The sequence below is a fragment of the Pan paniscus genome, chromosome 10 (assembly GCF_029289425.2).
Source record: "Pan paniscus chromosome 10, NHGRI_mPanPan1-v2.0_pri, whole genome shotgun sequence".
Lineage (NCBI taxonomy): Eukaryota > Metazoa > Chordata > Mammalia > Primates > Hominidae > Pan > Pan paniscus.
The window spans coordinates 31,806,292-31,831,841 of NC_073259.2; the positions used below are offsets into that span (position 1 = coordinate 31,806,292).

At 35.3% G+C, this 25,550-nt stretch overlaps 1 protein-coding gene across 7 annotated transcripts in view; it reads right to left on the bottom strand.

Annotated features, from left to right (window-relative positions):
• The window catches only part of MON2 (MON2 homolog, regulator of endosome-to-Golgi trafficking), a 131,456-nt gene that overhangs the window by 54,185 nt on the left and 51,721 nt on the right, over nt 1–25,550 (bottom strand). For all 7 annotated transcript variants that reach the window (XM_055096521.2, XM_055096520.2, XM_055096522.1 and 4 more), the window contains 12 exons: nt 19,631–19,755; nt 19,050–19,186; nt 18,167–18,320; nt 11,612–11,844; nt 9,371–9,452; nt 8,589–8,773; nt 7,044–7,156; nt 6,601–6,705; nt 6,131–6,211; nt 5,982–6,055; nt 5,802–5,892; nt 1,104–1,205 (listed from right to left, as the gene is read on the bottom strand). In XM_055096521.2, the coding sequence (XP_054952496.1) occupies nt 1,104–1,205; nt 5,802–5,892; nt 5,982–6,055; nt 6,131–6,211; nt 6,601–6,705; nt 7,044–7,156; nt 8,589–8,773; nt 9,371–9,452; nt 11,612–11,844; nt 18,167–18,320; nt 19,050–19,186; nt 19,631–19,755 (1,482 nt within the window). The remainder of the gene's footprint in view (nt 1–1,103; nt 1,206–5,801; nt 5,893–5,981; nt 6,056–6,130; nt 6,212–6,600; nt 6,706–7,043; nt 7,157–8,588; nt 8,774–9,370; nt 9,453–11,611; nt 11,845–18,166; nt 18,321–19,049; nt 19,187–19,630; nt 19,756–25,550) is intronic.

The window sequence follows — 25,550 nt, forward strand, 5'->3', positions numbered from 1 at the left end:
GCTAATTTTTTAAATTTTTTGTAGAAATGGTGTCTTCCTATGTTGCCCAGGCTGGTCTTGAACTCCTGGGCTTAAGTAATCCTCCCACCTCAGACTCCCAAAGTGCTGGGATTATAGGTGTGAGCTACTGCAGCCAGCCTGTTTTTCTTACTAAGAATAATATCTTTCCTAGGTTTCTAAATAACACAAAAGAACTATGGTAACCTAAACCTAAACTGTACACAAACACACATACTGGCAGAAGCAGCTTGTTTTTAAGCAGGAACTATTTATTAAGAATTACCTCAACCTGAATGTAAGACAATGTAAATTCAGGTAAAATTCTCCAGCACTATCTATAGTTAGTGTTACCAAACAGGTTTTCCCCTTCGCAGAAAGCTATCTCATAATCAAGGCTAGGCGCAGTTGCTCACGCCTGTAATCCAAGCACTTTGGGAGACCAAGGCAGGTGGATCACCTGAGGTCAGGAGTTCCAAGACCAGCCTGGCTAATATGGTTAAACCCCGTCTCTACTACAAATACAAAAATAAGCCAGGTATGGTGGTATGTGCCTGTAATCCCAGCTACTGGGGAGGCTGAGGCAGGAGAATTGCCTGAACCTGAGAGGCGGCGGTTGCAGTGAGGCGAGACCTCACCACTGCACTCCAGCCTGGGTGACGGAGTTAGATTCCGTCTCAAAAAAGAGAGAGAGAGAGAAAAAAAAAGCTATCTCATGATGATAGCAAAGGCTATAAATGAGCAGTGTTTACTATTAACTCTATGCCCCAACTGCCTTGAAGTTTCAGAACTATCTGAAACTGAGGTGAGGTGGATCAAGAGACTGTATGATAAAAGAAAGGCATCTCAAGCTAACAGCTGACTTCACTGATACTTCTCACTTTAAAATGTCACCCATTTTCAGCCAATAAAAGCAACCAATTCCTTCATGAAATAAATTACAAAACAACTTTAGTCCTTGATAAAATGTACAAACATAAGTAAGTACACAGTCAGGAAAGGGGGAAAAAAGTTAATGCTGATTTTTCAAATGGCTATTTAGAATCATTAGCTCAGTGTGCAAATGTTTATTAAAAAATTAAATATATTTAAGAAAGAGAATTTACCTCAAGAAGATGGCCAGTCAGAGGTCTCCACAGAATTTCTATTCGATGCATATTAACTAAACCAGTTTCTAACAATTTGGCAACAGCAAAAAGAGATGGTTCCTAGGGAGAAAATACATTGTATTTTGATAGTATAAGGAGAATTCTGAGTAATTAGACTATGAATAAAACTGAGAATACTCTGAAGAGCATGACTGAAATTAAAATTGGGTGGTTAGTATAAAGTTATATTTATAACAAAACCTCAGTTATCAAAGACAAGGCTTCCTGTCAACCTTAAGTATCCAAAATAGCTCCTAATTAGAAAATTTGGTTAGGAAGAGAATGCTTTAACAGTGGAGGGATGAAAATCCAAAAATTATACTAGACACATAGAATGGCTAGTCTTCCAACCAGAAGGAAAGAAGCATTCTTATCAGCAAAGTCTTAAAATGACCAGGTTTTATGTGTGAATGTCAAGAAGTAGGGAAAAAGAGACAACAGAGATAAAGGAAAAGGAAAATGAAATCAAGACTATAGCAGAGATCAGGGCTGTCAGTCCAGACACTAACAGAACAGCAGAGGACACGAAGACAAAACAGTTTTCTATAGTCCCTGACATATCAATAATCAGAAAGGGAACCAGGGTACATTATACATGGCTAAATTAGAGTACCTGGTCCATGTGTCACAAGAATGGTTTCAGAAAAGATCAAAGGGCAGTTATCTCTAATCCAATATTAATGAAAGTGATAAACATGTTTAAATGCAAATTCAGCTGATGAAAGCCATGAGTATTTTTGAGTGGATGGCTGTGGTATTTCAAACAGAGACATTGTCTTAGAAAAAAGACAAGACAACTGAATAAAAAAGCCAATTTAGGAGAATAATTTTTAAAGAGAAAGATTTTTTATGAGTCTATATTCTTAACATTTTTACAGTGCTAATAAAAATCTAACAGGGAAATGTGTGATAATATCTTCCTTTCTAGCAGAAGCCAGTGAACCAAGTATATTGGGGTTTTAAGACAAATATGGTCAGGTTGACCCTTCCCGCATGCGCTAATGTGGAAAGCACCCTAAAAATTTGGGTGGTAGGAAAATTCATGATTCTAGGGAGAATATGGTATAGTAGTTAAGATGATGTCTATGAAGTTTTAACTGGGATCTCATCTCAACTCTACTACTTAATAGCTATATAACCTTGGGTAACCTATGTACCTCTTCTGAAAGTTTTTATTTTTTAAACCTAAAAAATGAAGATAATAATAATATAGAAAACTATCTAATATTAGAAAGTGCCTGGCATATAAGTTCTCCCACAATGTTGCCCAATATTACTTCTTTATTCCTCCTCTTCCTCTTACTTATTTTAACTAGGATATACTCAGGAATCATGTAAAAGAATATGTATAGGTATCCAAAGCTCACACCTGAAGATTCTTACTCAAAAACCTAGAATGTGGCCCTTGCATTTGCACTTTTTAAAAAACTACACAGCTGTTTCTGATGCACACCAAAAGTCAGCAAAGTATTTAAGAACAGAGCTTTGGAATGAGACATAAGTGAAATCAAATCCAAGCTCTTCCAATAAGTAAGTACATAACCTCAGGCAGGTCACTTAAGCTATTTTTCATATTTTCATCTGTAAAAGGGTATATTACCACTAAATCTCACAGAGTTGTTTTAAATGATAAAATAAGTTAGTGCTTGGCATACAGTAAACAGTGAACAACAGCTGCTTTAATATTTTTGTTGTTGTTATACTGTGCTTGTTAATGTAACTATAAAAGTATCATCCTCTTCTAAGAAAGAATTTGCAAGCTTTATCTTTTTTTTTTTTTGAGACAGAGTTTCACTCTGTTGCCCAGGCTGGAGTGCAATGGCGCAATCTTGGCTCACAGCAACCTCCACCTCCCAAGTGATTCTTATGTCTCAGCCATGAGAACAGCTGGGATTATAGGTGTGCACCACCATGCCAGGCTAATTTTTGTACTTTTAGTAGAGAAGAGGTTCCCTATGTTGGCCAGGCTGGCCACAAACTCCTGGCCTCAGGTGATCCGCCCACCTCAGCCTCCCAAAGTGCTGGGATTACAGGCGTAAGCCACCACGCTCAGCCTGCAAGCTTTATCTTAAGTTATTTCCTCAACACATTGGCACAAATTCCTGCAATGAGGATCAAAAACAAGATGCTGATCACTGTAAAGCCACACCTAAAGAACACTGATATATACATCTTTAATCCCTAGAATATTTAACTCACTCAGAACAGTCGATTTAGATGAACATTCTTTTTTCAATAATATAGAAACTTTCCCACTAATTTTAATACCTGCATATTTATAATAATTTTTATAGATGGCATAACTGAATAAACTTTTTATAGCCTCCATCTAAAAATATAAGGTTTATGTTGAATACTTTTCTAAAATTTATACTTGAATATTTTTATAAAGTTTTAATTTCCATTCCATATTTACTTCACTTTACAAAATTAAATCCTAAAAGGGAGACATGTAAATCCATTTTCAAAGAAATTATCTCCATTTTACTCAGTGTATCCATTTTCTCCACAACTGTTCTTCCCAAGCCTTCCTTAAAAATCGTATCTGTTGCTACCACTCTCTGAAATTGCACTACTGAAGGTTAAAAATAAATGATTAATCATCAAGTCTCCTATTTTTTTCTTATAGGTCATGATTTCCTACAATATTTTTCTTTTGATTTACATTAACCTGCCCTTTCCTACCTAAATCCTACCAATCTTTCAATATACATCTCCAATCACACTAGTTCATCTTGATTAATCTTAATTCATCTTAATAGAAACATATACCAATAACATCTTATATAACAAGGAACTAAAAATTCAGAGAGTAAGTCTCAAGTCATTTAATATCTGTAGTATTTATTGAGACTCTCATACCATAGTAATTGTCACTAACTATGAACCAAGTAGCTTATATACTCTTTGAAAGTAGAAACCTCTTATTTCTTAATATCTCTGAGCAGATCGTCATGTACACAGTAAGCCTACTGTGCTTATTGAATAAATACATAAATTCTGAAAACATTACCATATAAACTTGCTTAGATTTCATTAAGGTACTTTATCAAAAACATTATAGTTTTGTGTTAAGAATCTCAAATATGTAGAATTATTAAAGGTATCAAAAAATTAATTACCTCATTATATATTATCCTTGCCCTGATTTAGAGCAAACTATAATATATATTTTCTTTTTTTCTTTTTTTTTTTTTTCTTGAGACAGAGTCTTGCTCTGTCACCCAGGCTGGAGCGCAGTGGCACAATCTCGACTCACAGCAACCTCCGCCTCCTGGGTTCAACTGAGCATGTCCAGCTAATTTTTGTATTTTTAGTAGAGACGGGGTTTCACTATGTTGGCCAGGCTGGTCTCGAACTCCTGACCGCAAGTGATCCACCTGCCTCGGCCTCCTGCAGTGCTGGGATTACAGGTGTGAGCCACCACGCCCAGCCATAATACATACTTTCAAACATCTGCATGTTTATATAATTATCTAGCTAGGTACTACAATATATGAAACTATGCTCTAATGAGACTTTCTTCAATCTTTAAATGAGTCATAAGAGCCAAGATAACAAGCCACAGTACCAAAATTACACTTAAGGACTAGGCAGATGGCCGGGCGTGGTGGCACATGCCTGTAATCCCAGAACTTTGGAAGGCTGAGGCGGGCGGATCACAAGGTCAGGAGATCGAGACCATCCTGGCTAACACAGTGAAACCCTGTCTCTACTGAAAATACAATAAAAAAATTAGCCGGGCGTGGTGGCGGGCACCTGTAGTCCCAGCTACTTGGGAGGCTGAGGCAGGAGAATGGCGTGAACCTGGGAGGCAGAGCAGTGACCCGAGATTGCGCCACTGCACTCTATCCTGGGCGACAAGGCGAGACTCCGTTTCAAAAAAAAAAAAAGACTAGGCAGACAACATAATTTTGAATGCTACAGTTACATGTTATAGCTTTAAATTATATAAATTTTAGCTTTTAAATCATATTTTGGGTTATTTTCACTTATTTGTACATAGTCAAACTATATTTATTGATTTTAAAATGTGGAAAGTATTTTGTTTTAATTATTTCTAACATATAAATAAACACAACTGTTCCTGTGCTTTCCAAGTATAACAGAAAGTGATATTTTTAGTAGTATAGAAAGAAATGTTCTTGAACGTTAATATTCAAAAGTACTGTTTTATTCATTTAATCAATGAACAAATAAAAATTTAAATTTTCAAGATAAGGAGAATCATTACCTTTAGAAAGAAATGATTAACTCCTTACTTTCCATCCCAATGAAAGCAAAGGAAACTGAGACAAACATTCTTTAATTTAAATCTTATATTACCCCAATCATAAATTGTAATTACAAGTATTATCATGACATTTTATATAACCTATAAAACTGTATTATTTTATAAAAATATTTTTTAAATGTTCAGTATATAAGAGAAATGAACACAACTTAAAATCATATGACATATTTAGACATATCACAAGCCAAATCATGTCCTTTTTACTCCTTTGACAAATAACGATAAGTGGTAAAAACCCAACAGAGTATGGTTACCATACAATCTGAGTGTTAGTTCTACTAGTAAAACACTAAGATCATAATGGATGTACATCTTATATAACTAATGTATCATATCTAAAACAGAAAGGTAGAATATCACACCTTATTATTTCCATAGGCCATATCCATTGCTTCTAGAGACAAGGAGCAAAGTGCATTTATTAAATGATGCAGTGATACATCATCAAGATACCTAAAAAGGGAATGAAGAAATAAGACATCTTGATCTAAAATATATAACTAATAACAATGTTTTTATCAATTAAAAAAACTGACTCTTACTGTGAGCTTTCAAACAATCTTGAAAGTATATTGGAAATCACTGGTAAATCTGTCATCACTGCTGTTGTCAGAACCTGAGAAGAATAAAATTAAATGTAATATATGACACTTTGGGATGCACTAATTGGGTAAGAAAGACTAGAGCTTACTGTACTGGGTCCTTCTACAGCTCTCCCAGGTTTCAAGGCACCGCCACTACTAGGCTTTAATCCCAGAATCCACACAAGATGCTGTAAAATTTAAAAAAAATCAAAACAAATAACTTTACAAAAGTATAAAAAGTCCAATAACTAAAATTAAAATCAGTAGTAACTTCTAGTAACCAAAATTAAAATCAGTAGTAGGTTTTTAAAACCTAAAACTAAAATCACTAATTAACATTCATATAAAATAATTAATTATATCGAACATATGCAGCAGAGCTTAGGCCATTATGAGAAGCATTCCACCACTTCCTACAATATGAGTCACATCTTTTTCCCTTTCTAACTTCTCTTTTTTCATACTTACTATCTATTTTTTAGGCCTGTCCAAAACATCAAAAGGCATTGCTTAGTCTAACTGTTAGCAATTATATATAAAAACAACACTAATCTCTGACCCAGACACTTTTACATACCTGAAGAGTTGCCAAGACAAGTTGCCATGATGTTCCAAGAACAGCCCCATGGCAATGCGCCAAGTTAAGTAAAGTCCTCATACATTGGATATTTTTGGAAGTCAGCTATATTTTAAAAAGGATACATTTTCAATAATTGTTATGTATTCTTAAAAATTAAAAGCTTATAAAGTAGCATTAATGTATTAAAAGATTTTTTTAAAGAAAAAATTAAGAAAAAGATTTGGAAGGTTTTATAAGGAACAATTAATTTGATTAAAAGTTGTATTATCATATTGGTTACAGTAATGTCAACTGCATAAACTAGTTTCTTCTAGTTTAAGAAAGTAGTTCTAGTAAAAGAAAGTAAATAAATGTATGACACATTTTGGCAAACACAAAGATAGGTACAACAAGTTTCCTTGATAGCTAATTGATAACCAAGAAAAAAACAAGTACATTACCATTACTGTCCCTTGAGGCTGGACTGCTAAAGGTTGACCCACTGCCACAACTTGTTGGTGAGATTCACTTGATGGACTTATCATCATAACACTTTGGCCCTGAACGGAATATGCTAGAACACAAAGGAAAGCCTAAATAATTAAAATATATTTTTATATTGCATTTAAAGTAATGTTATATTTAAAGTTTGATTAAACCAAGTTTAGCCATACACTTATTTAAATATCAGTAATACCTAATATCTATATCCAAACATTTAAAAAACTCATGAGGGGCTGGGCACAGTGGCTCACACCTGTAATCCCAGCCATTTTGGGAGGCTGAGGCAGGCAGATCATTTGAGGTCAGGAGTTCAAGGCCAGCCTGGCCAACATGGTGAAGTCCTGACTCTTCTAAAAATACAAAAATTAGCCAGGTATGTTGATGCACTTCTGTAGTCTCAGCTACTGAGGAGGCTGAGGCAGGAGAATTGCTTGAATTCAGGAGGCGGTGGTTGCAGTGAGCCAAGATCTGGGTCACTGCACTCTAGGCTGAGCGACAGAGTGACTCTGTCTCAAAAAAAAAACACAAAAACTTCATGAGGTACAAAAACCAAGACAAGTTAAGCAAATATTAAGTAATTTTCTATACAACATAAAATTAATAACTTTGGTAGATTTCTTCATAAGCAATACAGAACTCGAACATTCTAAGTATTTTAAACATGTATCCCTGGTATGTTTTTTAAGTTAGAGAGCAATACATTTTCAGTTTGAAAACTGAGTATTAGCATGTAATACCAACTACTTGGGAGGCTGAGGCAGGACTGCTTTAGCCCAGTTCAAGATCAGCCTGAGCAATATAGCGAGATCCTGTCTCATTAAAAAAGTATAAACAAAAAAACCCTAAATATTACATTGAAATTTATATTACATGTAACAAACAAGTATTCTCAAAGAATTCAACAAGAAAATAAATTTTTGAATGTAAGTTTAACCTAAGTGGTTGCAAACATTACTGTTCTACTAGTTCCATTAAAAAAAAAATCAATCACCATTTCAATGGTATCTCATAGTTTACAAAGGACTTCCAGATTTATCTTATTTTCCTCTCACAATTATTGTTTAAAATTGGTATTACAAGTTGAGTATCCCTTATCCGAAATGCTTAGGATCACAACTGTTTCCGATTTCAGATTTTTTCAGATTTTTGAATATTTATATTATATGTACTTATGCATTTATTTGCATAATATATTTGTAAATACTTACATTTGCATTATATACCTATTCACATTATATACTTATCCAATGAGCATTTCCTTTGTCATGTTGGTGCTCAACAAGTTTTAGATTTTGCAGCATTTTAGATTGTGGATTTTTGGATATCCCAAGCCCACCCCCCACCCCCCACCCCATATTTTTAAAGAGCTCTCAGGGACGTTAATTTCCCCAAGGTCACACAGTCAGTATGTGAAAAAGCAGAGACTTAAACACAGATGTTTATAATCTTCTGTCTACACCATATCATCCCACTACATAGAATTTTGAGTAAGCCTGTCTTACATTTGCTGGAAAGTGTAGCTGCAGTGGTGGTATTCAATACAGTAAGAGCATAATGGGGAGGCAGGGAACCTTTGCATATTGCAGTTATAAAGGCATCTCTTGAAGTTACAAGGCCCAGTCTTCCACAAAGAGCAGCCATAGTCAGTTCAGCTTTTAAAATATTCTCAGTGGCAGCTTCATCTGTGCTGAAAAGAAAGTATTTTATTTAATCTGATTAACTTATTTTTAATTACATTGTAAAGCATGATGTGGAATTAAGTATTCAGTGACATTTTAAGAAAATCTATACAAAAATATTGTCAAAATATTACCAATATACTTAAGAAGGAATTTTAATCTATTAACATAACCTCAAAAATTTGAACTGGGTAAAAGCAATGAATAATAATACATGTATTTATTACTGAAGAAAATGACCAAGAACATAAAGATTTAGCTTAAAATATCAAGCATTTCGAAAACAGTAAATTTTTAAATCCTAAAGAAAAAGAACATAGAAATTAAATATAATCATAATTGCAAAAGTAGTTGTAAGTCTTGAAATGAAAAAGGCATTCTGTAATTTTAGGACTGTATTTTCCATTAAAACATCATGACAATTCTGGTGGCTTGGAGCAGGGCAAGGACAGAATGAGGAAGGGGGATGAGGGAAAAAGAATAATGTTTCACACATATAAAAAACTAATATTAGAAAATAATTCTAGGGACAAATGTAAGTAAACCATTTTAATGTGTTTTTTTAACTGACACAGTTCAATATAAAACTTACAAAGACTTAATACCTGGCATCAAGAAGGAGTGAGAGTGCAGCAAGAAGACCACACCAGCAGGCATTCACCATTTCTTCCCAAACAGCCCTACTAACTTAAAGGAAAAAAACATACAATATTTAATTTTAATTATAGATAGCACAATATTTATTAATATGTGAAATTCTAAAATTTTCCCGGACAATATGTCAAATATTCCACTAACAACTTAATTATTAAATACTAATATTCAGTATTTAAAAATCTAAAAGAACGAAAACTCAGAAGCCGTACTATAGTTTCAGGCTTGAAGAAGTCTTAAAAATAAGTTGTTGTAAAATATCTACAGTAAGATCTTTCTGTACATGTTAAATTTTATTTATATATATATATATATTTTTTTTTTTTTTTTTTTGAGATGGAGTCTTGCTCTGTTGCCCAGGCTGGAGTGCAGTGGCATGATCTTGGCTCACTGCAACCTTCGCCTCCTGGGTTCAAGAGATTTTCCTGCCTTAGCCTCCTGAGTAGCTGGGATTACAGACACACGCCACCACACCTGGCTAATTTTTGTATTTTTACTAAAGACAGGGTTTCACCTGGTCAGGCTGGTCTCAAACTCCTGACCTCGTGATCCACCCACCTTGGCCTCCCAAACTACTGGGATTACAGGCGTGAGCCACCATGCCCAGCCATATATATATATATATTTTTTTTTAAGAGACAGGGTCTTGTTATGTTACTCAGACTGGTCTCAAACTCCTGGGCACAAGCAATCCTCCTGCCTCAGCCTCCCAGGTAGCTGGGATTATAGGCACATGCCACTATGCCCAGCTGATATCCTTTCCTTTCCCTTTGCCTTCATCAACCCAAACTTTCTCAGCCTGTGTGACCAGTTGGAGTGAGGGCAGGGTGCAGTGTAACAAACTGGCTCAGCCAGGAGACTGATTACATACACTGAGAATCAAGCAAATAACTAAATACACAGAGCAAAATGTGAGCAGGTTCCAACACTGTTGGAGAAGGGAATTACAAATACAGAAAGTTAAAAATAAACCTTGTGGTACTGAACTGGAACTGAAGAAACTAGTGTGATGTCATGGTAATTCAATATAGAGAAACAGACATTTTAGAAATGTACAGAGACGTGTGCTTGTGTGTGTGGGTGTGTTTATGTGGGTATGTATTTCCTATCCAAGTGGTGAAAAGCATACCTAGTATACCTGTGTTCGTTTCAATACTATTCTCCACTAAAAGGAACCAGGACTTCCTGGAGAAATGACTGACACCTGGGATGGACAAGAATCATCCAAGATCAGCCTGGAACATCTTGTTCTATCAAATAGTAAGGAAGTGCTCAGAGAATGTCAAAAGGGCATGGGACATTTCCAAAGGACACACGGGTCATCTTGAAAGAGGTCCATTGGCCATGTTGGGAACAATCTGAGCATCAAACCAAATAATAATAAAGACTATAATCCTCTGAATAAAATAGGAATCCATGAATCTATACTAATATAAGTGAATAATTTTTAAAAAATAAAAAAATGCAGAAGGGAAAGCACTCTTTTGTAGTAGCAATCTGAAAGTATTTTTCCACAAAAAGTTAATAATTAACTGTACACTGAAGAAACCAGGCTGACATTGTATTAACCAACTCATAGAAGTGAGCATCTCCAATAATGACACAAATTGATACTGTATTATGCTTCCTAATGTAATGATACAGTAAGTAGAGCACAGCAACATTTCTGTGCCAGTCCTGTCAAAAATGAATAAGCTGAATGTAATTACGAAGGAACACAACACAAACTCAAACTGACTGACTTGCACTCAAAAAAGTAAGGTCATATAAAACAAGGAAAAACTAAGAAACTTCCAAGTTGAGACATGACAACTAAATTCAACACATAAAAGGACATCACTAGGGCAACTGGCAAAATTTGAATGAGACCTGGAGTTAGATGATAATATTGGATTGATGTTAAATTTCTGATGGTGATTGTACTATGATACACAGGAGACTAACCTTATTTTGAAAAAATACACACTGATGCATTAAAGGGTAGTAATACGGCATCATGTCTGCAACTTTTTCTATAAATAGGTCAGAAAAAAGTATAGTCACATGTATATAATTCAAGAAAATGGTAAGGTAAATGTGGGAAAGTGGTTAACACTTGAGAAATCAGGGTGAAAGATTTATAAAGACTACAATTTTTGCAAATTGTAAATTTCAAATTATTTCCAATAAAAATTAAAAATACAGACTCATACCAATTTCCTTATCCATTTGGTCTGATGTTGACTGTAAATCCTGCTGTTCTGTCGACTGTGTTGGTGAAGAACCTTCTTCAGTGGTGGTTTGACATTCTGTTTCAACCTCTCCTAGCTCTCCTTCAATCATACTTGTGATTCCACGAACAAGGTCTAGCAAACAATGGAATGCCACAGACATGGCGTAACCTTCAGGTATAGTTGGAGGCTCAACTTTGTCCAACATTTCTAAGCTGAAATTATGAAAAATATAGAATACTAATGAGAAGCCACAACAAAAAAAATACATAAAACTATTTTCTACAATTTACAGACTATAGAAATTAAGATTAACAGAATAGCAAAAAAATAAAGGGAGATTACCAAATTTCTTTCATTTAGGGAAGAGATCTCTTCCATGGTATTCTAAAAACCTGATTAGAAAAATTAAGGCCTGATCACTGCCATAACTAATTATTTTAATAATTTACTTCTCATTCTCCCCTGAGTTGTGCCAATGTTTTCATTAAATATTAGATATTAGAAAAATTAAGACTGACATGCAAAATACAATGAGATAAAACTTCTTAAACTCTGACTTGTGCTTTAAAAATAAGATGCCATTGGCCAGGCGTGGTGGCTCACGCCTGTAATCTCAGTACTTTGGGAGGCCGAGGTGGGTGGATCATGAGGTCAGGAGATCAAGATCATCCTGGCTAACACAGTGAAACCCTGTCTCTACTAAAAATATAAAAAATTAGCCAGGCGTGGTGGCAGGTGCCTGTAGTCTCAGCTACTCGGGAGGCTGAGGCAGGAGAATGGCATGAACCAAGAAGGCAGAGCTTGCAGTGAGCCGAGATTGCGCCGCTGCACTCCAGACCGGGCAACAGAGCGACACTCTGTCTCAAAAAAAATAAAAAATAAAAAATAAATAAGATGCCATCAAATCAAATCACTCCTATGAAGAGGAAGATGCTTTTCATGCTGTGAGATGCCCAGCTCACCTATCATTTCAAATACAATCTGCCAACAAGGTGAGAATAAGAGCATCAGTGTGTCAAGTTCAAACTGCGGAGCAATTTTTTACCCCATAGTTAGGAGAAAGTTTTCAGAAGGAAGGACAATAAATCTGTTTTAAATCATGGCAGGTAGTGAACTATGGTTCTAAACCTCTTAAAATTGATATCTGGCAAAATAATTCCTAGAAAAAAGAGTAATTCAATTGACAAAGAACTAATGATTCTGGAACAACTGGATATTCACATGCAGAAGAGTGATGGTCCTATCTCAAACCATATGCAAAATTAACTCCAAAATGAATCAATGATCTAAATGTAAGAGCTAAATCTATAAAACTCTTAGAAGAAAACATGGGTAAAAATCTTCACTACCTCGGATTAGGCAAAGGTTTGTTAGATATAACACCAAAAGCATAAGCAACAAAGGAAAAAATTGATAAATTAGATTCATCAAAATTAAAAACAATTGTACTTCAAAAAGCAGCAATCAAGAAAATGAAAAGACCCACAGAATGAAAGAAAACTTTTGCAAATCACATATCTGATAAGAGACAGGCATCTAGAATATATAACTCTTAAAATTAAATAAGAAAAAGACAATCCAATTAAAAAGGAGCAACGAATCTGAATAGACATTTTGCCCAACATGACATATAAATGGCCAAGAAGCACACAAAAAGATGCTTGTCACCAGTAATTAGGGAATGCAAATCAAAGCATGGTAAGATATCATTTCATACTCACTGGGATGACTATGATAAAAAAGATTAACAAGCATTGCTGAGGATGTGGAGATATCTGAACCCTCCTCACACATTGTTGGTAGGAATGTAAAATGGTATAGTTGCTTGGGAAAAGAGTTTGGCACTTCCTCAAAAATGTAAACATAGAGTGACCATATAACCCAGCAATTCCACTTACTAGTTGTATACCCAACAGAAATGAAAACACATGTCTATGCAAAAACTTACAGACAAATGCTCATGGTAGTATTATTCATAATAAACAAAAGTGAAAATAACCCAATATGCATCAATTAATTTGACAAAAGTGATTCCATATATTGGAATATCATTCAGACACATAAAGGAATAAAGTATGAACACATTCTCAACACATGAACCTTCAAAACATTATGCTGGGCTGGACACGGTGGCTCATGCCTGTAATCCCAGCACTTTGGGAGGCCGAGGCAGGTGGATCACGAGGTCAGGAGATCGAGACCATCCTGGCTAACACGGTGAAACCCTGTCTCTACTAAAAAATACAAAAAATTAGCCGGGCATGGTAGCAGGAACCTGTAGTCACAGCTACTCGGGAGGCTGAGGCAGGAGAATGGCATGAACCTGGGAGGCAGAGCTTGCAGTGAGCCAAGATCACACCACTGCACTCCAGCCTGGGTGACAGAGCGAGACTCCGTCTCAAAAAAAAAAAAAAAAAAAATTATACTGATGTGGGAGCTAAAAAAGTGGATCTCATTAAAGTAGAAAGCAGATTGGTGATTCCCAGGGGCCAGGAAGGGTGGAGGTTTGGGGGTAAAGAGAGGTTGATTAATAGGTACAAAAATACAGTTATACAGACAGGAATAAAATTTAGCATCTAACAGTTCAGTCGGGTAACTACACTTAACAATAATCTATTGCATATTTTTAAATACCTGGAACACACGAATTCAGATGTTCCCACCATAAAGAAAAGATAAATGTTTGAGGTGATAACACAATTACCCTGATTTGATAACTACACATTATATAAATGTATCAAAATATCACATTTACCCTGAAAATATGTACATTTATTACATAGCAATTGAAAAAAAGTATGTTGCGTCAAAGAAGTATGACACAAAATAACATTTATTGTGTGATTCCATTTATATGAAATATCCAGAATTGGCAAATCAATAGATGCAGAAAGCAGATTAGTGGTTGCTAAGGAGCTAGAAGAAGGGGAATTGGGAAATGACTGCTAATGGGTATGAGGTTTCTTTTAGGGGTGATGAAAACTTTCTGGAATTAGGTAGTAGTAATGGTTGTACAACTTTGTAATATAATGAAACCATGAATTGTACACTGTAAAAGGGTGAATTTCATGAGATATGAATTATCTCAAAAGTAAAATTGAAATTACTAAAGATTACAATAAAAAAGCTAAGAAAATGTCCTACCTCAAAATCTTAAAGTTTCTGAATCATCAAGGTAGGTAATTAATAAAGAAATGCTAAATTAAAAAAAAACATAATAAGAACATCTAATATATAGTGATCATTCACTGAGCAAATACTCTTAGCCTGGGACTCTACTTTTTTAATATGTATTATCTCATTTAACTCCTCACAAAAACCCTAAGAGACACAGAAATAAAACTGAGGACTAATATTACAGGTATTAATGAGAAGTTTTAAAAATCAAGTCTGACTGACACTAAAGCCTACCACTAATGTGTCAACTCTTGAGCTTTTAAAAATTTATGTAATCATTAGAAATATATTTACATTGTTGATTATGAAATTTAAGTTCTAGAGCTGGAGGCTATTAGCAAACTAACGCAGGAACAGAAAACCAAATACTGCACGTTCTCACTTATAAATGGGGCTAAATGATAAGAACTTATGAACACAAAGAAGGAAATACCAGACACTGGGGTGTACTTGAGGGGGGAGGGTGGGAGGAGAAAGAGGAGCAGAAAAGGTAACTATTGGGTACTGGGGTTAACATCTGGGTGATGACAATAATACATACAACAAATCCCCATGGCACATGTTTACCTATTTAACAAACCTTCACATGTACCCCCAAACATAAAAGGAAAGTGAAAAACAGAAAGAAACTTAAGCTCAAATGGGGAGATAAAGTTTATAGCTTTAATCTTTCCCAGGCCAATTAGCCTTTGAGAGCCACATCATAAATAAATCAGTGTTAAGCATCTCATTAGACAAATTCCTATTCTCAAAGAATATGTGATCTATTGGGAAAATGTATCTAAAACATAAAATAATCCAAAACATCGGAAACTCCAATTCTCCAATTCTATGGCACAGACTTTAAGTACTAGAATAGTTAAGAGAAAGGGTAATTTATACTTTTTATTTATACCATAAACCTAAAAGAAAACACATACTTTCTTACCTCACTGTTTCAGTGCTACTTTATTAGAATTACTGCATAAATTCCACTTTGAGATAAAATGTAATTTATCTGTTTAAACATTTTAAACTTAAGGTCAAATTGCAAAAACTGTCACAAGTCCAACTTTGAAGGGATCTGTAGTGTAATAAATATAAAAGAATATGCCACCAATACTTATGTCCAAACTACTTCTATCTATATATCACTTAAGTTTTCAAAGTATACTCAAGCAGTCAATAAAAGAACAGAATGCACAATCAAGATGTATACATATGCCTTCAAAGAAAATAGTGAAATCATTTTATATTGAACCTCACAATGAATTGAATAAAAGATGCCAATTCAACAGTTAAGCTCCAGTGTGAACATACTAACCCATGTACAAAAGAACACCCAATATTTTCTGGCCATTTATTATTTCAGAATTAAGCAATTTCAGTATGTATAGCACTAAAAAAAATCTATGCATATGTTCCTTTAGAGATTCAGTCCTAATCTTGTCTTAAAGAAGAGAAAATTAAGATCAAGTGAAATCAAGTGCTATACTCAAAATCACAGTATTTAGTAGCAGAACTAGTTAAAATCCAGTATCAATAAACAGTGGTGGTAGGCTTTTACTAATAAATTTTAAAAAGGAGTTCTACAACCCAGACAAGTATTTATTATTTTGTGGCTTGTTTCTTTTTTTTTTTTTTTCCTTCCTCAAGTACACATCTTCACTCCCTCCCTTTATGTGTCTGCTCAGTATTATTTCCTCAGGGAGACCCTTTCTGTCCCCATCTTCACCTTGGTCATTCTCTATGGCCTTAACTTGCTTTTTCTTCAAATTAACCACTACCCAAGGTTATATTATATATTTACTTGTGTATTTATTTATTTACTATCTCACTCGCTAAAGTGTAAGCTCTATGAAGGCAAAAATTTTCTTCTGTGTTGGTTTATGTTCAGGTTATAAAATGAGGTGGGAAGGTGAACTAGATAATGTCTCCTTTAGTGCTAGATATCTGATTCTTTTACAACTTAATTCTCTAGTATACTTGAGTCATTACCTTTTGTACAAGGCAAAGCCTATAAAATACTAAGTAATTTTAATATAAATGACTAAAAATAACAATGAACTTAAAATATTTCAGTCTTCTATGACTCTATACTTTTATAATTTTACGCAAAATAAAGCTGTAAGGTAAAATATACCTAGGATGATACAATGCAGACTGACACACCAGAGAAACTGATGATTTTAACTAGCCAAAGATTCTGTTTCATTTCTATTTTTTTTAAGAGATGGGGTTTCGCAGTTACCCAGGCTGTACTCCAACTCCTGAACTAAAGTGATTCTCCTGCCTCAGCTTCCTGAGTCTGTTTCATATTAAGTCTTGATTTATGTCATAAGGATAGTTTTATTTTATTTTTAGACAGAGTCTCACTCTGTCACCCAGGCTGGAGTGCAGCGACATGATCTCAGCTCACTGCAACCTCTGCCTCCCAGGTTCAAGCGATTCTCTTGCCTCAGTTTCCTGAGTAGCTGGGATTACAGGTGCACACAACCAATCCAGCTAATTTTTGTATTTTTAGTAGAGATGGGGTTTCACCACATTGGCCAGACTGGTCTCGAACTCCTGACCTCAAGTGATCTGCCCACATCGGCCTCCCAAAATGCTGGGATTACAGGCATGAGTCACTGTACCTGGCCAAGGATAGTTTTAATTATACATACCAATTACTCAAAATATATCTATAACTGCCTCATAGTAACTATAGCAATGTTAAATCCATGTAGTATTGATTGCCTTATTTCCGTAAGTACTGTAATCTCATTAAGACTTAAGAAAAAATCAGTAATACATTATTGAGTATGCATTTGTTAAATTGAAATGGCTAATGACAAACAATTTAAAAATAACAGATATGGAATCCATTAAACACTTTTTAATTAATTAAAAACTAAAATTTCCATGTGTTTAACCCTAACAATATGATTAGATAAGCACTTAAAATAACTTTTCTTACATATAGAATTCTGAAAATTAGATATATCACTACTCCCATTGTATAGATGAGAGAAATGAGGTTAAAAAAAAGAAAAAAAGATTAATTTGCTGACAGTAACTCAGCTAATATCAGAAGACCTAAGCCCAAGTGGTCTGAAACTAATTCATATACTTAAACCAAAAAGCTGTATAGGAGAGCTAATAGGTCCATATGTAAAGAAATCACATTTTGTTTTATAATGCTGTTAGTCTACAAACGCACAAAACAAATAAAATCCAGTCCTAGATACAATTTTCAAAATATGACGAAAGAAAATGAGCTCTAAAATACCTTAGAAGTACTGGGTCTAAAATTTAAAATATAATAGAGAAGAATTTTAGGTTAAATATCACCCCCAACAACATCATTCCTTATAAAATAATGCTACTACTACTTACTAGGTGGCTTTAGCACTGCCTTGAACTGTGATTGTCAGAATAGGTATCCAGGTTCCCCTATATTCAAATGCTGGTAGCAAAGTAACACCTCCACCAATCCCCACCATTCCTGAGTTAGCTGGTGCTGAGACTGAGCCACCTAAATTATTGTTTCCTGTTAAAGAAGAAGGGAAAAAAAGGAAAGACACTAATTTACTACTTGACTACAAATCAGTAATAGTCAAACACCTGGCCAATCTTTAAAAAAAATTTCTGTGCTATCAGAATGGGTATTGCAGAAATAAATGAAATTTATCAGTACTACTTTGTCTATCAGAGAATGTTCCTATTTCCCTAAAATACCATTTCCCTTTTTAAAATAAAAGCTACTAGGGGAAGTAAAAATACTGATAAATGTTTAGCCTTTCATTAGACCACTTTTTATCAGAAGTGGGAATAAAGTATACAAAACCATCACTCAGTACAAAGTGGAAGAGAAAGAAGGTAAAGGGAAACAACAAACCATACAGATTCCCAAACAAACTCCAACCATGTTAACCCCTTTAAGAGAGGGACTAAGTCTTCCTAAGGTGGTAACCATCTAGACTCTTCAAAGGGAGTCATCAAATAAAGCTTCTTTTAAAATGAAGATTAGCATCTAAACTTTTGTTCTTATGTGATCAGAGAAACTGAAAGTATGTCAGAGAAGAAAATCTATTCTGGAAAAAAGAAACACAACTGCTTCATTGAGATCAGATTATTCTTTCAGTGCAATTCTTTACTACCAACATGTTTAGGTAACCCAAATTTCTCTAGTCACAGAATTTCATAATATCCTCTCAGAACAGTCAATACTGCAACTTATGGCAGAATATAAGAAACAAAATTATGAATATGTTTTTACCAGCTTGGTTGCTTGTTGCAGGATTTCCAGTAGGGGGGACAAGAAACAAGGACTGTATAAAAGATCCCAGTGCATTTACAATATCACGAAAAACCTTGGTAGAATGCTGTTTCATATCATAGGACTGACAAAATGACCTGTAAAATAATTTACAAGGTTTTTGGGAAAAACATTTGAATATATTAAAAATTGTAAACCTTTTTATAGCAAGTGATATTACTATAAGAGTTACCAAACTATACTAAAACATTCTTCATTACAACTCAGTAATTTTACCAATTTAGGACAAAGGTTCAGATAGAGGTCACAGTTCTAAAACAATTATTTTGGCTATATTAAATCAGTAAATTCAGACTGATGTCTATCACTCACCACATGTGTTTACCTCACAGTTCTTTTCCACATCTACATGCCCTACCCGTCCTTATAGATACAATACCCTATTTTCTTTGTTTAGAAATCACTAATATTGGGAATAAATACCAAAAGTCTTCTGACTAGTTTACTAACCTATTATAGGTTAGTTTACAGGTTAATAAACATTAACCTATCTATTTAACAAACTATTGCTGAGGTTTTACCTTAATAGTTGAGGCTGCACACAGAATCTGTGTATTGATTCCACCGCAACAGCTCGTAGCCACTGTGGTTTATCTGCATCCAGAAATTTCACCAGAAGTGACAGAAATATCTCACATTCAGTTACCTAAAAATATATGATTTTTAATACTATTTCTTTGAATCAAAGAGAAGAATTATAGACTGTGTTCTTATTCTTAACTTAGTGCTATGGACAAACCAATAAAATCTTTTAGATTAGAAATCAAACTCTTAATGGGGAGTGGAGAAACAGAGAAAGGAAATGTAGTTATACATGGAAACATTAACAGTAAAAATAATCACAGTGTTTCTCTAAATATATCCCTGAAAACATTTGTAATCTGCTAATACGGTTAATCCTTTATCCTTGCTCTTTAGAAAGCAGATAATACCATCATGCCATCTCCATTTTTAAAAACTGCCAGACAGCATGTACCACATAAACTGCTGACAGGATGCACGTTCTACTCTTCAGAGCAGTTTTTCCATACTTTCTTTTGCTACTAAAGAAACAAAGAGGCAAGCCAAAGGGTGCTTAGTATAAATTTTATAGTAGAAAAATAAGGAGGAACCTATAGCAGTTGACAGATGTAAAGTATATAACTATTAGAACAGGGCCTGTACTGCTAATTAAGTATTAATTATCATTACTGTTGTTGCTAATATAGACCATTTCTCAGCAAGCTCTTTATAAATAAATAATGTTCAAGGCACACCCAAGGCATTATTCATTACATGTCTGATAACTGAATGAACAAACAAAAGCTAATCCGTTCATCCAAAGGTAAATGGATTGTTTCTGTTACTTATTAATTGACAATACAGAAGGACCTCTGGGAGGTAAAAATTAAGCTGACATGGTGATTATTAGGCCAAACTGATTCTTGCTACTAGGTACAGCAAGTTATTGGATGTTTTAGCTGGGGTATCTCAAAATGAGTGAACCATAATGTGAGACAAGAAATTTGGGGAAATATAGTAGCCCTCAGGCTTTTAGTGCAAAGTCTTAGCTGCTAGTATTTTCTAATGCCTTTCAGTATCTTTAACTGGATGCTTAAAAAAAGGACATAATCATAATGACACAGTAGGAGGAATAACTAAAAACAACATTATCATTTAGACTGCTAATGACTGGGTAAGTATATGCAGAGGCTTGTCATTGTCCTAAACATGATAAAGCTTAGTTTAAAGGAACTAGATCAGGAGTCAGGTGGCTCAACTTCTTTATCCAGCAACCTTGTGCATAAGGACAAGCGTGGTTGCCTTTCTTATAAATAAAGGATGAAAATATCTACATCTTTCTGGGAAATCAAATGAGAAAAATGTAAGAATAAAAACATCCCCTAAACATGACAAAGTGCCATGCAAATGAATAGGGCATTATTTTTTCTAAACAAAATGACCCCTCTTTAGAGGAAGAACTGAAAAAGAAAGACCCATGCTAGTGACTCATTGGACAACAGCTCTATCTACTGGAGGGTTTGAATATTAGTAAGCCCTTCAACAAGTGCAATATCAGCTTTACAAGTGGCAAAAGTGGCATGTAAGTGTGTGTCAATGAATTTAAGGTTCATCAGCTAAGCTTTGAGGCAAGAATACAAAGGATCTCAGAAACATCAAGTATATTACAGCCAAAGGAATAACATTATAAAACTTGCCTTGAAAGCATATCATTTTTTCTCTATGACACAATGACTATAACACAAACCAATCATTTATCAATTTATACTGGAACCACTAAAATCTTATGATTTGGGTAAAAAAGAGAGGCTCTCTCCTGAAGTCTAGAACCTTGTTCTCCTTTTGTTTCTTCTTGTCAAGTGTGAAAGTATGAGCAGAGAACTAGTGTTGAGAGCACTGAACACTGAACAAGGGCCTCAATGGAGAAAAACTACTATGAATCTGTTAAGACTTTCCCCCAAGTGGCTGCACTTATAAGGAAACAGGTATTAAGATTAGCATTTATGGTGTAAATCCAATTTTTGTGACCCAGATATGTCATAAACTCCACTATACCAATATGAAGGGTGATGAATGTTTTTGAACTCCTGTAGTACTTTGGTAGTAGATTATTATCTAAACGTCAAGAGACATCTGATGGCTTAAGATGAATCAAAGTTACTGAGGTAGACATTCTAATCTCAATATCACACAGATATCTATTAAAGAATCTTGTATGTAAGAGTTGACTTGGCAGACAATGAAGAAAATCTGGTAGCACATTCATGCAGGAGTCTATTTGTCAGGAGCTTGTCAGAGTTAACAACCTTGGAGCTAATAGATTTGGTAGTGATGAGATCTTTTGTTAGAGAAATGTCTGTGAAGAAGTAGAAAATTAGTTTGGACAAGACAATTTAGCCTCATTGATTCCTTTCTAAAAACAGTAAGTCAAGGGCAGAAAAGAGATATGCTAGCCTCTTTTTTTTTTCTCTTTTGAGACAGTTTCACTCTGTTGCCCAGGCTGAAGTACAGTGGCTCAATCTTGGCTCACTGCAACCTCCACCTCCTGGGTTCAAGTGATTCTCGTGCCTTAGCCTCCTGAGAAGGTGGGATTGCAAGCCACCATGCCGAGTTAATTTTTGTATTTTTAGTAGAGATGGGGTTTCGCCATGTTGGCCAGGATGGTCTCGGACTCCTGACCTCAAGTGATCCACCCGCCTTGGCCTTCCAAAGTGCTGGGATTATAGGCGTGAGCCACCACACCCCAGCCACTAGCCCCTTATAATTAAGTTTCATAAATTCCTTAAGGGTACTTGTTTAAGGAATATGTGGGTACACATTCTAAGTGATTCAGAGAGCAGAAAAGCACCTACCTTGGATGACAGAAAGGGAAAATAATATAGTATAGTAGCTATTAATATACCTAATGAGTGAGAAATTCTAATTTCTAAATTCTAATGGGTGATAAATTCTAATATACCTAATGAGTGAGAAATTCTAATTTCCTCTAGTCACTCTAGATGTATTAACAGAACCTTTAAAGATTAATTATCTTCACCCTTGAACTACCTGATAGAGTGAGATAACCTGGTGAATACTGGGAAGCACACAATTCTCTAGGGTAGTCATTCCCAAAGTGTGGTCCCTGGGCCCCTTAGGAGTCCCTGAGACCATTTCAGGTGGTCTGCAATTTCAAACTTATTTTCATAATATACTATTTGCCATTTTCAATGCACGTGGGCCAAATGGCTGGTGCCTTAGCAGAAATCAAGGCAGTAACCCCAAACTGTACTAGTGTCATTGGATTCTTCACTGCCACGTAGGATTTTAAAAAACAAAAATGGTTTTACTTAAGAACCATAATAAACGGGCCGGGCAAGGTGGCTTATGCCTGTAATCCTTCCACTTTGGGAGGCTGAGGCGGGTGGATCACTTGAGGTCAGGAATTCAAAACTAGCCTTGCCAACATGGTGAAACCCCGTCTCTATTAAAAATATTTTTAAAATTAGCCAGGCATAGTGGCAGACACCTGTAATCCCAGCTACTTGGGAGGCTGAGGCAGGAGAATCGCTTGAACCTGGGAGGCAGAGGTTGCAGTGAGCCGAGATCGCGCCACTGCACTCCAACCTGGGCAATGAGAGTGAAATTCCATCTTTAAAAAAAAAGATTAATTTTTATTTAAAAAAAGAGCCATAATAAACAAAACTAAAATAAAAATAAAATACAGATTGATTTTGTTAAATCTGACCCATAAGTACATGTCTTTTTTTTTTGAGATGGAGTCTCAAAAAAAATATCTTTACATATTATATAACATATAATTATAAATATATATTATTATACATATAATATCTTATATACTTTGGATATTTTGGCGCCTGCCACCACACCCGGCTAATTTTTTGTATTTTTTAGTAGAGATGGGGTTTCACCAGGTTGGCCAGGTTGGTCTCAAACTCCTGACCTCAGGGGATCGGTCTCCTAAAGTGCTGGGATTACAGGCGTGAGCCACTGCGCCTGGCCAAGTACATGCCTTTTTAATGTTCCTTGTGACAAAACAGGAAGTACACATGAAGCATTTTTACTGTGTATCAAAGTACCATCATTGTTGGAAGAAAAGCATAGCTGTGAACTGAGCTAGTCTTTTTACCCTGTGGAATAACATTTTAACTGAAAAAGCAAACAGTAAATCATGATTATTTACATTTGTATATACTGTACAAACAGTTTCTCAAAAATAAACAAAGTACGCCTGTCACTTTAGGGTAAACAACTGACAGTGTTTGTTGCCAATAATAAAATTTGAGCTTTCAAACAAAAATCAGAATTTAAAAAAACTTGTATCTACCCTATAACCTAAGACTCTTCTGATAAATGGTGGTGATATTAACAAATGTAATATTTGCAGGAAGTGATAACATTTGGAATAGCTACACAACTAAAATACATGATGTTACAAAATCATGCATGACTAAAAGATCCATTTGAAATGTAAGACCAATGAAATGAATTTTACTGTAACACAGTATAAAAACGTTTCAGATCCTAGACCTGTAAGAAGGTGTCGGCAGGGTGTGGTGGCTCACGCAGTAATTCCAACACTTTGGGAGGCAGAGGCGGGCAGATCACGAGGTCAGGAGATCGAGACCATCCTGGCTAACGGGGTGAAACCCCGTCTCTACTGAAAATACAAAAAATGTGCCGGGCGTGGTGGCAGGCGCCAGTAGTCCCAGCTACTCAGGAGGCTGAGGCAGGAGAATGGCGTGAACCCAGGAGGCGGAGCTTACAGTGAGCCGAGATCACGCCACTGCACTCCAGCCAGGGTGACAGAGCGAGACTCCGTCTCAAGAAGACAAACAAAAAAAGAGAGTGTACCGTTTGGTATAGTATCAAAGAAGAATATCCACCATTATTATCTAAAAAGGCCATTAATATAATTCTGCCTTTCAACTACATGTCTTTATGAAGCCAGATTTTCATCATTATGTGTCAACCCAAAAAAAATCACAACAGAATGAAGACAAAAGATATGAGAATCCAGCTGTCTCCTATTAAGCCAGACATTCAAGACATTTACATTTGGAAAATGTAAAATAAGTTTTTATTTAAAACATAATTATTTTTCATAAAAATTTATGTTAACATGTAATAGGTTTAGTATCATTTCAGCTTTAATTCTTAATAAAGTAAATAATGATAGAAATAACTCACATGCACAAAAGCTCCTAAATATTTTTTAAGAATATAAAGGGGTCACTGTTTTCATAGGGCATTCAACATGATTTATTTATTTTGGGTCCTGATACCTCTGTCTTGGATCCCCAAGTGTCACTCCCTCCCAGCATTCCCCTCTCACCACCCACCCCCAGTATCACTCAGCTGAGGCGATTTCAGGGACTAGTAGGGACACAAAGGGCTGAATGATTGGAACAGTGGTGTGCTGCTAGAGGTGGCAGACAGCCAGGGCATCCCCAGTGCCTTTCTGCTCTGGAACATTCTGTGACCCGTCGGGGTGTTTTGAATGGTAGCACCCCCTCTTCCACATGGTTATTTATTAAATGACCACTTCCTGTTGCAAAAAAAGTAATAAAAGAGTATAAAGCAGTCTTGAGACTAAAAAGTATAAGAATTATTCCTCTAGTATGTCTTCTAGGAGATGTACCATTTCCAGGTTTAAATAAAGAAAATACAGAAAAATAAGAGAGAGGCATCACACATCAACCATATATAGCTTGCCCCCCAACTACCAGGCATCTAACTTTTGCCCTTGAAGAAACTGTAGAATGCCTAAATTTTTCTAAGCTAACATGTCCCAATGTAGCCAATTACAATACTGAGGAATTACTTTCTTATATATATCTGAAAATCTCAACTTTGCCAACTCAGTCCTAGAGTTCCTTATTAGGAACCAATGTTTTACCAGTTGATCATCACCCACAATTCACAAGTAAAGCAGGAAAA